At 43.6% G+C, this 13,706-nt stretch overlaps 1 protein-coding gene across 2 annotated transcripts in view; it reads left to right on the forward strand.

Annotated features, from left to right (window-relative positions):
- The window catches only part of VPS8 (VPS8 subunit of CORVET complex), an 88,149-nt gene that overhangs the window by 36,817 nt on the left and 37,626 nt on the right, over positions 1 to 13,706 (forward strand). For both annotated transcript variants that reach the window (XM_075417683.1, XM_075417684.1), the window contains exons 23-32: positions 555 to 606; positions 899 to 941; positions 1,700 to 1,772; positions 5,535 to 5,654; positions 6,251 to 6,322; positions 8,942 to 9,061; positions 10,263 to 10,319; positions 10,734 to 10,816; positions 12,177 to 12,261; positions 13,251 to 13,349. In XM_075417683.1, coding sequence (XP_075273798.1) covers positions 555 to 606; positions 899 to 941; positions 1,700 to 1,772; positions 5,535 to 5,654; positions 6,251 to 6,322; positions 8,942 to 9,061; positions 10,263 to 10,319; positions 10,734 to 10,816; positions 12,177 to 12,261; positions 13,251 to 13,349 — 804 coding nt within the window. The remainder of the gene's footprint in view (positions 1 to 554; positions 607 to 898; positions 942 to 1,699; positions 1,773 to 5,534; positions 5,655 to 6,250; positions 6,323 to 8,941; positions 9,062 to 10,262; positions 10,320 to 10,733; positions 10,817 to 12,176; positions 12,262 to 13,250; positions 13,350 to 13,706) is intronic.

Consider the following 13,706-nt stretch of genomic DNA (forward strand, 5'->3'; position numbering starts at 1 on the left):
TTAGCAGTTATAATTTGATTTTTCCCAGGAAGGAAACTCTTCAGGTGTTCATGGTTTTAAAAAGGACTTCTGGAAACGCAACACTGGCTGTACAAGTACAAATAAGCTTTCTTAGAGCTAAGTATTTAGACAAGTCCTCATTCTACATGCCCAAGCTAAATGCTGTCTGGTGACCCTGCTAGGTAGGCTGAAGAGAGATGAGAGATTTGTACAATCTCTCATGGCAGAAGATTCAGGAACAGGAAGGTGGGGGCTGGTCAGTTATGCTCTGACTGTTACTTCTGGGACTACTGAACATTCTTTTATTTAGTGTGGCCTGTGCTTGTGGTTAGATCTGATTGAACGAAGGCAGTTTTTTCATATGCCATAACATCAGCTGGGAAAAGCATCCTTTGCCCTATCTTGATGTCCTCTGTGCCTTTTAATTGTAAGACATAGTGAGAAGCAGAGCTTCTGTAGGGAAGAGGCCCCACTGATTTCTGCTTTAAAACCACACAGATTCTTTGCTTTGAGCTTTTCCACCTGCTTGAGCACTGCATTCTTTCTTGTTACAGAAGCTGTTCAAAGTCATTGCTCCTCCACTGAACGCTGGGAAGTCTCTCACAGGTACAGAATTCTTTCCCTTTAAGGGTTTCTAGTTTTGATATTTGAGGTTTTGAAGATCTCTAGTCACTTGCAACAGAGGGATGCAAAAAGGACATACATACCCAATATAAGGGTCTTGGAGAACAGCAAAGTGTTCTATTAGAATTTACTGTGTGTAGAGTTGCTCAACTTAGTGTGTGTAAAACTCTGCATGTGTGTCAGATAAGATGTTTTGCTAACAGCTGGGAAAAAGAATTGCATCTTTATATGTTGTCTTGTGAAGAAAAGGTGACAAATAATTTTTGTTTTGTAGATGAGCAGGTGATAATGGGCAACAAGCTGCTTGTGTATATAAGGTAAGGTCCTTTAGAAAGTGTGTGAGGTGTTGCCTGGTGGTGGCACCAGATTTTTAGCTCACTGTAGTTGCATGATCTTATAGTGTGTTTCAAGGTCTGAGAGACTGTGTAAAATAGCAATGGCTGCTTTGTGCAGCTGACTTAAAGTTACAATGGCTTCTTGTTACACATCGTGTGAGTGGATAGGTAGGATAAAGTTGGAGACTTACAGCTCGAGTTACTGCTGATATGCCAAGTCCATGTCTGTATCTTTAGAATTTGGTCAGAGTGCGTGCTTTGTCCTGTGTGTGACACAGTGCTCCTTGAACAAGGACAGAAAAGCCCTTTCTGGCAAGCCTTTAGGGACAGCTGTGCTCAGTTGCTGCTTATTGTGTTGCCTATCTTTTGCAGGAGGTCATTCTGAGATTGCACAGTAGTGATTAATTAGTGAATTCCTCTTTCTGGAATCTATTCAAAATCATTAGATTCTGCATTACTCCTGCTTCCTAAAAGGCAAGAGTAAAGATTTTTGAGAGAAATACTGAGTTTCCCCGTTACTTTTCTGCTGTGGAATGGCGTACCTCAGATGCAAATTCCTGCAGTACATTGGCTTATTGTATATTAACAGCAGTGCTGTCTGCAATGCTTGCTTTCATGATTTACAAAATAAATTTGTTTGGCATGTTTTAAGAGCATCCCAAAAACTAAGTCAAACTGTTATCCTGAACCTGTTAAATGTCAGGACGTATTAAAAATCCCTTTCCTCTCCTTTTGTATAGCTGCTGCTTGGCAGGCCGTGCATATCCATTGGGCGATATTCCTGAAGATCTGGTACCTTTGGTTAAGAATCAGGTGAGCAACCTTTCAGAGGGAAACTTTCACATGTACGTTTTTTAGAAGAAGCTGCGTATATCTTATTTCATGGGTTTCTGATAGAAGACTGTTATCAATCTGATAGCTGTATTCTTCTGAGTGTATTCCACTGAATACCAAATAAATTTTTAAAGAATGAAATCTAACAGGTCTTGCAATCTGAACATTTAAATTTAATATTTTTCTTTCAGCTGTAGATTGGGGGTGGGAACGTAAAGTTCTCAGTGACCCTAATTTTGCTTGTTTTTTTTTTTTTCTCCTTACTCTTTACTACAAAGTTGCCAGAAAGTTGTAGCTGTCTCTTCTTTCTAACCTTGGCTATGACGTGTCAGATATGGGAGGCTCTTCCCTGTTTTCAAGTGCATGTAACAGGCTTGACAGGAGTAGACAGCAAGATAATGTCGAAGAACATTAACTAAATATTCCTTCCTCTGTTTGGCCGTTGCTAAAACTTCAGTTTGTGTTGGAATTTTCCTGCCTCAGATATTACCTCTGGCTGGAAAGCTGCCCGATGGAAAAGGATCTTGGGGTGTTGGTTGACAGCCAGCTGAACATGAGCCAGCAGTGTGCCCAGGTGGCCAAGAAGGCCAACGGCACCCTGGCTTGGATCAGGAATAGTGTGGCCAGCAGGAGCAGGGAGGTGATAGTGCCCCTGTACTCGGCACTGGTGAGGCCGCACCTCGAATACTGTGTTTGGTTTTGGGCCCCTCACTACAAGAAGGACATCAGGTTGCTGGAGCATGTCCAGAGAAGGGCAGTGAGGCTGGTGAGGGGTCTAGAGAACAAGTCTGATGAGGAACAGCTGAGGGAACTGGGGCGGTTTAGTCTGGAAAAGAGGAGGCTGAGGGGGGACCTTATTGCTCTCTACAGCTACCTGAAAGGAGGTTGTAGAGAGGTGGATGTTGGTCTCTTCTCCCAGGTAACTAGCGATAAGACGAGAGGCAATGGCCGCAAGTTGTGTCAGGGGAGGTTTAGATTGGATATTAGGAAAAATTTATTTACTGAAAGAGTGGTCAGGCATTGAAATAGGCTTCCCAGGGAGGAGGTTGAGTCCCCATCCCTGGAGGTGTTTAAAAAACGTGTAGATGTGGCACTTCGGTATATGGTTTAGTAGGCATGGGGGTATTGGGTTGACAGTTGGACTTGATCATCTTAGAGGTCTTTTCCAACCTATGATTCTATGAAAAACTAGAAAGCTTAGTGTGACTGAATTATTAATCAGCTAGATAATTTTAGAGGCAGTAGTTGGCAAGGGGACACTTGAGGATTTTAGTGACTATTGTACAGAGAGATATGCCTAACTATTGGGGTAAAAAAGAGTGGAAGGTTTGTGGGGTGGTAGGATGAAGCTAACTGTACAGTATCATAAACCCAATACTGTGCTGAGCACTTGTTCCTTAACATCCAGTAAAGTCTTTTTTTCCCCACAAGCTTGTGGGGCCTTGGAGGCTTTTTGAGGTTTGTTCGGAAGGAGGTTGGTAGATGTTTTTGGGTGGTAGGAAGAACAAGCAGGGTGACAGAAAGCAGAGGAGAGGGAAGTTGGAGAGAAACTGAAATGCTGTTTTGGCTTTCTGTGACATTATGAACTAAAACAGAGGCTTTAATTACATAATTTACTTATCCTTTTTCAACTTGAAGCCCAAGAGATGGTGACTTTTTATGCTATCATCTCATATCTCGACAAAAGGGATCTTTACACTGGATAATGAAATGTGTTTCCTCAGCAACTTGATAGAAGGAAAAGTGAATCCCAACTTTTTCAATGTAAATCAAGAATAAGTTAAATAAACAGATTTACACCACTGTAAAAGCTGTGCAGACAAAGCCAGTGACTTTGTGCTGAAGAAACAAAAAATACAGAATCTTCCAAGGAGTGGGTACGCATAGATAGATATATAGCGTGACTGCAGTTTCAGTTCTCCATCCATAAAAGGCCTTTCCAATTTGAAATACGTCCCTGTCTGTGGTACGGGGGTTGGGCTAGATGATCTTTAAAGGTCCTTTCCAGCCTAAACCATTCTATATTCATGAAGGTTTCATCACAGGGAGAGAGTATCTAGCTGAAATCACAGTGAACTTGTGCCAAAAGTATGACTAGATGTGCAGGTTACATATGAAAGTTAGCTTGGTCACTGCCAAGTAAATCTCCTTTCTTTATGCGTTATTTCCATCAGAGCCCACAAGCTGACTATTTCTTTCTATTTCTCTTCAAGCTGTCTCTGAAGCTTGGCCTAAGGCAAAGCTTTACTCCTTTGGAGTCATCTCTGACAATTTCTTAAAGCAGAGGATGCTCCTAATCATCATTTTACACTCATAAAACTCTTTCCTGAGTTTCTGGCTAGTTTTACAGCAAACATTTTTTTGGGGTCTCTAGCATTTCACTTTAGTTTCAGGGTTTCAGTATGAGGAGGTGCTTTCTGTTTTGCGCTTTCTCTTTGCAGTACAATGGGACAGATGTTTTTTGGTTGTGGAGTGGGGTTTTTTGATGGGGTGTTATTTTTTTCTTTTTTGCTAATCCAGAGCTTGTCGCTCTGTGTATGTGGTAGCTCTGCGTTACCACAAACCCTTTCCTCACAGGGTGTGCAAACCGGTCTGCTTCCCTTTGCTGGATCGAGTGCTAGGCTGTTGCCCTCTCCCATGGTCCTTATCAAGTTGTCCTCTGCACTCACTAGAGCTGGCACTGCAACAGACTGTGGCTCAAGGTCTGAGGGAAAGTGGTAGTCCAAGCAGTAACTCTGGGGAGGAGCCATCAACCTCTCCTTTTTGAGCTCTGTTAGTGTTCCTGAGAGCTTGGCTCAAGTAATACCCTTCTGTCCGGATACTTGAATCCACTCTAGCTACAGTCTGGGGTTTTTTGTTTTGTTTTCTTAGGTGTTCCTAGCTGGCAGGCGCATATCAGGTTCAAGGAGCCCGGCAGGGAAGGCTGTGGGTCTGAAAGTCAAGCTGCTAACTCCTGGCTTCACCACCACCGTGGTGGCAAGAAAATTAACTCAGAATAGGAGTAAATGAGAGAACATGGCATGTCCTGAGGACAGCTGGGAGAGTGTAGTGCCTGGCAGTTCTCCATGGGATCCCAGTGTGTATCTTAACATGTACTCGCGAGCGCTAGCCAGTCTGTGTCAGTCTGCTCTCCTTCCCCTCGTAGCCAGGTCTGTTGTGAGCGCGTTTGAGACAGTGGGAGCTGTCGCTGCCCTGTTCGTTCCCTGGGAAGGTCTGGACACCTCTGTCAGTGGTTCAGTAAAGGGAGTTGCCTTCGTTTTGAAAGATATGCTCAAATTTCAGGAACTAGAAAATCAGTGGAGGGGATAGAGTTGAATAGCACCTAAGTCAGTCTTTGCAGCGCCTAAAGCTTGGTGCCTCAGAGCGAGGGGGCAGATTGACGGGAGGAGCTGTGCCCTGGATAAGGAGAAGCTGCACAGCTTCTCAGGAGAGCTGCAAGGAACGGGAGGGAGTTACCTAATTTCACATGCTTCAGTCTGCAAGTGTAAGCCTTAGTTTTTGCTTGATCTTAAGTTTTGATTGATCTTAAATTGGTTGGCGAGTCTAAGGAAGGGGATTTTTTTTTCCTACTGATAAGCAGCAGCAGAAAACATCATTCAGGTGGGAACACTGATGGACTTCTAAGGTGCTTTAAAGCTGAAGTACAAAGCAGGTAACGATGCTGCTTTCCCATGTGCTTGTGCTATCATTTATCTGAAATCCATAGGAAATCCACTGTGTGTGTTTGAATTTTCGTTGCAGGTCTTTGAATTTCTCATCCGACTGCATTCAACGGAGGGATCTGTGGATGAAGAGGTCTACCCTTACGTTCGTACCTTGCTGCACTTCGACACTCGGGAATTCCTTAATGTTCTTGCTCTGGTAAGAGATCGCTGATCTCCTCCAAGAGAAGAATGCAACACCAGTTCTTCCATCATCTATGTCATGTTTGCATGATCTGTAAGATTCCTATTCAAAGTTCATGCTTTAGCTAAACCAGTAGTTACTGGCTTGATGCAGGAACAGTTTTGACATGTGTTCTGTAAAATAGCAGAGGAGATCATAATAGTCCTTTATGTCCTTAAATATAAACTGATGAACATGACATTATAAGTGAAGACTCTGGTAACAAAGGCCATCTTTAAAGCACAGGTAAAACAAGAATAATGTATTTGTTAAGAGTGTTTTAGTACCTACATCTTTCTCCTGTATTAAGATTCATCTTTCTTCCTTTCCAAATTTCCTGAATTTCCTCTGTCTATTTGGACCTGTTACTTTTACCTGAATGTGTAAGAACCGTATTGGTAGTTACAAAAGAGCAAATTGTATCTTGGAACCTTCTGCTTAGGTGATATGCACAGAAACGACTTAAGCGTTGTCAGCTTTGCGGTATCGCTGCTGCTTTGTGTTTGCTGGTATTTCTGGGCTTGGCAGTGGAGAGCATTCTTCTCAAGGTGTCAGTGTTTTGCCTCATGCAGACTTTTGAAGACTTTAAGAATGACAAGCAAGCTGTGGAATATCAACAGAGGATTGTGGACATACTTCTGAAAGTGAGTGTGCCTAAAAATTAACCTGTGTTTACATCTAACTGATTATATACCACACTGTGCAGTAAAGCCCGTAATTTGGATGAGGTGCTTCCAGTCCTGCCCTGGATGACACCTCTGAGAAGGTGGTGAACTGGAGCATGGATTCACCTCAGCCAAGGCTGTTGGTTGGGTGTTGGGAAGTGATGTTTCATGCTCAATAAATATGGTGACATAGAGGTCTCTTTTCCTGTCTGTGACTTCACTTGGTTGTACTTTGTTGTCAGATTTCTCCTCTGCACTGTGAAGTTTATTTTTATCTGCTTCTCATTGATTCCACTCACTGATTGCTTCTGAGCAGGAAAAAAGGTTCCAGGAATCCTGTGCTTGGCAGGGTGCCAGTGCTCTTTTGATAAAACCCTGCTCCCTGTATCTGTAAATGCTGTGTTTGGGATGTAACATACCCAGAATGACAGGCCTATCTTTAGTAAATGGGAGAGAAGAGGAATGTCAGAGTTATCAGCCTGGTGCTCTAGAAATCACTTGTCATCTGCAGACCGCGTTCCTTAACAATGAATGTTCTCATTAAAAGGTATCGCTGCCAAATGCCATTTGCTTTCCCCTTCAAAGCTGTCAGCATTAATAATGAGTAATTCCACTTGGAAGCTGTTTATGTATAAACATATCATAAGTAGTGTTACCCTGTCACTGTCATCATTGATAGATGAGAGCAAGGGCACCGGTGAGTGCATCCAGGGACAGTGCTGCCGCAGTAGGCTGTATTGGAGAGGCTGAGATACTGCTGCTCTGGGGGAACTTTTGTGAGCCTGCCCGAGTAGGACGTTGCTGTAAGGATGTCAGCTTGCCCTGTGCTGGGTTAGCCCGTGCTTTTTTGTGTCTTTAGCTGCTGTCGGCAGGAGGTGGCACACTGCAGCTGTGTTCTGGAGCTACTGTGGAAAGTGTTCCTGTGGCACAGCGTAGGCTGGATCGAGCTGTTTACAGCCCTGCTCTCTGCTGCTGGCCACGTAGCGAATGTCCACTGCAGCAGAATTCAACCCTGCTCTTGGAGGGGGAAAAGGGGACAATTGTGAGAAGCACTGCAGGCAAACAATTTGGTGTTATGAGAGCTGTCAGTCGCTTGGTCTGGAATCTGCTCTCCCTTTGGGTAAAAATAAAAATAAAATGTTAGAACTTTTTATTTGAATTTGTCATTGGCAAAAAATCCCACTTAGGAAATAGCTATGCTTTTAAAATAGTTTGGTCAACATAGATGTTCTGCTAATGCTGCTCTAAACTTTGCCAAATATGTCGTCTTTTAGAAAGTCCGCATGGTTGGTCTGCAACCTCAGTAAGGTTGCTCTGTTTCAGAGATACGATATTTTCATCTTCACATGGACTGATGAGGATCCAGTTTGTGAAAAAGAAAGCCAAAATGAAGACGACACTCCTATTGTTTTAGCGAGCAATATTTTTAATGCTATTAGCTAGCACCATTCTGACTAGACTTCTGTATGAAATAGCCTTTTTAAACAGAAAATGAAAGTTAAAAAGGAATGATAGCATTAGCTGCTGTTTCAAGCAGAGCTCTAGTTGATTCCTTAATGTGTCTTACCTGTCTGCCTGTACTTGTGTAAGATAACCATTGGCATCTCGTGGGGGTCTGGAACTCCAGGTGACTTCAGGAATCGGTTGTATCTGCCAAGCTTGGACTGGATGAGGTGATAAACTGTGAGATGCTCTGCAGGCTTTGCTAGAGCAATTCTCAGATGTTAGCTGACAGAGTTGTTCAGGTGATGGATTCCCTCCCAACTAAACCCACTGCTTTTAGCGAGGGAGTCTCCGAACAGGGGCGTTTCACTTTCCCATAGAGTTCAGGATTGTTTTAGAAGCACGAGACACCAAGTCAGGACACATCACGCTTATTTTTTATATGCCAGACACTTGACAAGCGCTTCTCAGGTTTCAAATCCCTTTTCTAGTGACTCTTAGATATTCTGTTTTTCTGTAATTTCAAGTTAAGTCAGCACAGCCACAAGTTTCTCAAAATATTCATAGACTAACAGCTAATTTAATGTGAGAAAATAGATTTTTCCCCAAACCTGCAGTCATTTCTTAGTCATTTGCTGAGTTCTTCTGCATACCACAACTGAAGTGGTGAGCACCTGGGGTTTAAAGTCAAATGTATTTTTTTTTCTTCTATAATTAGTAATTTTATCTTTTTTCCTCATGTGGCACCATATCTCTGCTCTCAAGCTCTGTTCCATGTCCAGTGATCAGCACAGACTACAGAGATGGAGATAAAGTGGGGGTTTGGAACCCCCTCACACCTGAAAATCAGGGACATGGAAGAATATTTCCCTTGAGTACATGGCAGAGAGGTCAAGCCTCTTCAGCGTTAGGACAGAGGAGGTTTAGCAAGGACACATCCACTGTCTCTGTTGTCAGGTGACACAGTTAAATGCCATGGAAGGCGGTCTGTCATTTGACCTTCAGGATGGGCTGTCACCAGGAGGTTGTGTAGATGGCTGAGGTAGGAGGAGACATGATGGCTGTGCAGGGATTTCTGTTGCAGTGTCCCAAAGGCAGCTGCAGAATCAATCACTTGTGGTTTTATTTTTCCCTTTTCTCTCTAATGCTTCTCAGGTCATGGTAGAGAATTCTGACTTCACCCCATCGCAGGTTGGCTGTCTCTTTACCTTCCTTGCCCGTCAGCTCGCCAAGCCCAACAACACATTGTTTGTGAACAGGACACTTTTTGACCAGGCAAGTATTCCTTTGAGGGGTGGAAAAAATTCTGAACAGGGTGCAGCACTGTAGAAAGCGTGGCTAGTGCTTTACACTGAAGCAATCGTGGAAGGACTGGTGCATTTATAAAACGGGTAGCATCTTGCTGGGACTTTGTTGTGGTTTCAAATAAGCAGAGTAGGAGAGACCACGGAAGCACAGTAAGCTCCATATTTCAGCTTTCCTGCTGGAATTCTGTGCGAAATAGGGTAGGGTTCTGTTGAGATGCAACAGCCTCTGCCCTGCTCCATGGAATGGCAGATTCCTGTGGCCACTAGTGTGTCAGGAGGTGGAAAGCAAAGACCCATAAGGGCAGGAACCAAGCTGTTTAAGCTCCAGTGAGTGTGTTGGTGTCTCTGTTGTCACTTGTTACGTGTATGAAGATGCCAAGATAGGGAAATAAAGGATGCCAACTAAAAATGACACTAGCGAGCTCATAGAGTTTGTATATGTAGCTGGTAATTTCTAGTTTGCATGGCCACCATCCTTCTCTGCTGTTTGAAATAAACTGATATACACCAATGCATGCCTAAATCTAGCATTTGTTAAGTTTACATCCCAGTTTAAGTCCCAGAAATTCTTGGGACTGAAGCAGCAGCCTCAATGGCTGTAGCACTTGCACTTTGATAATATGGGTATGTGAACACTAGTGAAAAACGGGTTAGAAAATACATGTCCTTTGTCATAATTTAAGATCAAAGAAGCCGGTGGAGGCTAAATGGATTTGGGTTAAGCACTGTAATTACAGATATATTAAATTTTATGAATTACATAATTTCCTGTTTTTCTGGGAGAGCTGGCACAGTCCAGGAGAGAAGTTGGGAGGGACAGCGCAGTGGTTCCAGCTGTGAACCTGTGGTTGAAGGCCGGGTCATGGGGTCCTCTGAGTTGTTCTATATTCCCTGGGTTCCCCAAGGTTTGGTTCTAGATCCTGATGCAGAGTCATGAGTTTCCCTCCCTAGAGTCTTTCAGCAGTTCTTGGTTGCTCCGGGAATCTTAAGTGTCCTTAGTTACAGGACCAAGCAGAGACTACCTCACAGCTGAGTAGTACTTTCAAATTGCACCTTTGTGTTCTGATTTGCTGTTGCTGTTATCGGTGCTCACAAGCTGCTTATTAGGTTTATGCTAACAGCTCTGCTAACTAGGCTTAACTCAGGCTAACTTCTACACCCTTGCACAGGTCCTTGAATTTCTGTGCAGTCCGGATGATGACTCCCGCCATTCGGAGAGGCAGCAGGTAAAGCCTTCAAGGGAACATTTCTGTAAGTACCAGGTGTGACCAGACTGTAGAGCAGAGCTCGGCCTCATTGGGAGCGTATGTTGGCTGAAGGTCGTATGCCAAAGCAGACACCTAGTGAGGGAATGGTGGCTAGCATGGAAGAATTAGGCAGTGCTGTGCACAGCAGGAGTGAAGGAGGATCCTGTCCCAGCATTGCCTGCAGCAGAGGTTTGACAGTAGTAAGAGCAGAGGCAGGAAAAGTCCTGGATAAGTGTATGACCTTCATAGTTACTGGACAATCAATTAAAAAAGTCTGTAAAATACGCCCTGTGTTAATGCAAAGTTTAATGGAGCAGGAACAGAGTACTTTTGAATGGCACTGGCTGTCCAGCTGCCACTGCAATATAAATAACTGGCCTTCAATATCTGCAGGTCCTTTTGGAATTGCTCCAGGCAGGAGGGATAGTACAGTTTGAAGAGAACCGTCTTATCCAAATGGCAGAAAAAGCAGAATTGTAAGTTGCCGTGTACGATACATAAATACTGCTTTTAACTCTCCTCCAAAGCTTTTTTCTTCCACGTTTCTTGTTCCTACTTTGCGGCTGTGTTTGGGTTTATTTCCCCTGTGCATTCACATATACTTCATTTAATGTGTTTATATTTAGTCCCAGGCTTTCTATCCTAAGTCTGCTGGGTGTTCTTACAGAAAGCATTGTTAAGATAAGAGTGGGTAGAGCTGTGGAAACCCTTCAGCATGAAACCCTGTGGGTCTTGATGAGTTTTGGCCCTTCCTATCCTGGAGCCCAGGCTTTGTTCAAGGGTATGGTTGTATGTTTGAATGCTCTGCCACTGACAGATGGAGATGACTCGCTGGGGTGAGACCCACAGGTGGATTTAAAAGCATGAAGGGGTCTGAAGCCACCTCCATGGTACTCATTTTAGAATTGAGTAGGAGAGGCAAACACAGTATCTGGAAAGGCTAAAAATTTCCACCATCTCCTTTAGATGCTTTACACTTCTAGAAAGAGTCTGTCATGCCTGAACAGAGTCAGCTGGGGAGGGGCATCTTCATCCAACCTTGAATTTGGATGTTATGTGAATTAAACCGTACTACAAAGGACCAGAGGGATAGAAGTGCAGTGGTGGGCTATGCTGTGCCTGTTTTCCTGTGTGTCCTAGAAGGACTTACTCAACGAAATTTTTCAGACTCAAGAAATGCGTTTTTTCTCCTTCTTTCAGAGAGCTTGACAGCCAGAACCACCAGATCAGCCACTTCCATCAGAACTAAAAGACCCATAGCATAATGTTATTTAGCAGACTTTTCATATGTTTTGCCTCAGTTGCATCTATTTTTTTCTAAAGTCTCAAAATATTGAAGTTGTTAATTGAAATCTGAAGGTAGGAAGCTGTGTCATAACACATTATTGAGTCACGTTCAGCGTATTTCTTCAAATTAGTATTGTGGATTGGCCTAGCTTAGAGCTTAGCGTATTATGGAAATAAGGAAGATGACCTATGAACAGCAGAACCTCTGAAACCTGATTTCTTTAAGGATTATTTTTTTCCTCTGTCCCTTGCCTGTCACCTTAGTTAACTCTGTTTTTCTCTGTTCTGTATGATAACTTCCCAAAAAGAGGGAGGTTGGTCGGTTGATTGGCCTGTGGCTGATACCAAATGGCATATGTAAACTGGAGCCACCCAACCTGTGTGCTGAAAACCTTAATGTCAGATACTTCCAAATGCTTTTTGTAAAATGTAATGTATTTTCTTTTGAGTGCTGACAAAGTGTGCTGGATCTGAGCTACCTACTTCTATTCTGCTGACTCAGCTGAGTGAGTGTGGTTTTCCTAATGTGGAAAGTATTTTTCATTTTAGTTACCAGATTTGCGAGTTCATGTATGAACGAGAGCTTCGCTATGATAAAATAATTGGCTGTTACCTGCGTGATCCAGTGAGAAAGGTGAGTAAATCTGGTGCTTCTGGCCTTTCTTTCTCCTAGCAGGTGCAGCCTGTCCTGCTGGCCAGAGTGTGAATGGGCACAACCGCCCTGCTCTTCTGTCGTACTTCTGTATCTTAAAAAGTGTCCTCCTTCACAGTTGAGTTCTCTTAGTTATAGGCAAGACTTTTTATGTTTGTGTTGAAGAGGAGGTTTTTTCTTTAAAGCTTCAGAGTTTTTGGTTTCTTTTTAAATTTAAACAATGAGTGCAAGGTGGGATTTATTGTAAATGTTGCTGACTGCAATACTTCTTGGTTTCTGCCGTCAGTCCCCACTTTTCTACCCCTGGACAGAGTCTCTCTACCCTTACTGTCTCTTTGCAGTTAGCTTCTGCATGTCTGTAAGTTGCATATCTGCCACAGCTTTTGAACAGAAGTTGGAAGGAGTGTCTGGCAAATGTGATCTCCCCAGCTTCTCGTGAGACCACTAAGCTGAAAGTTGTGTGGGTGGAGGAGTCAGAAGAGATAGGCTGTGATAGTGAGATGGTCAAAAAACATGGCACAGGAGAGCATCTGAGCTGAGGACAGTGCGGGAGGACCTGGGGGAGAGGCTAATGTCGAAGAGGAGTTCAGGAATGTGCTGGGAAAACTGACCTACCCTCTGGTGGAGCATTCTCTTCTCTGCCTGTGCTCCTAGCTAGAGTGTGATGTCCTGGCCTTTTTCCCTGTGAGCAAGAGGGGGACATTTCTAATAGTGGAAGAACAATTCTCTTTGACCTCAATGCTTAACACATTTAGCATCAATTCTGTTCTTCTTGGCTTTTTTTCCTGGCAATTCTTCAGGAACTATTTAGGGACATATAATCTTGCCTGAGATAACTTACCCTGACTTGCTGAGAGGACTAGCCCTGAGGTCATCCTAAGACTGTTTAAAATGCTCTCCCTTACCAAAATGCAATGCTGTTAGCGGTGCTGCAGAACATACTGTGCCATTTATGGTTTTATGCCTTGCAGGAAGAAGTTTTCAACTATATTCACAACATCCTGTCCATGCCTGGCTACAGCACTGAAGAAAAGCAGTCAGTGTGGCAGAAAGCTTTGGAACATATAGAGGTACAGTGTATCCTAAACCCATGGTACCTCAGCTACTGCTGACTCCTGTGGATCTGCCTAGTGCTCTTCTGTAAGCAGAAGTGTCATAATGTCGAATCCCAGCTGTTTAGAAAGCTCTGACTTCAGGGTTTAGTAGTCTCACATGTTACTATAGGTGCATCTCCTAGATTCAGGCTGACTTCTTTGGCTCCCTGGCTTCAAGCACTGCTCTTTGGATAACGGGACCTCATCAGGAGATGATGGCTAGTGAGTGCTGTGTAGCAGGGAAGGGGTCCATTAGCAAGTCTTTCGTCTCCTGAGCGTGCAGCAGCAGCAAGGTCAAGACACTGACATCACTGACCTTACAGTCTGTGGTAT

Source organism: Opisthocomus hoazin, chromosome 4, assembly GCF_030867145.1.
Source record: "Opisthocomus hoazin isolate bOpiHoa1 chromosome 4, bOpiHoa1.hap1, whole genome shotgun sequence".
NCBI classification, from domain to species: domain Eukaryota; kingdom Metazoa; phylum Chordata; class Aves; order Opisthocomiformes; family Opisthocomidae; genus Opisthocomus; species Opisthocomus hoazin.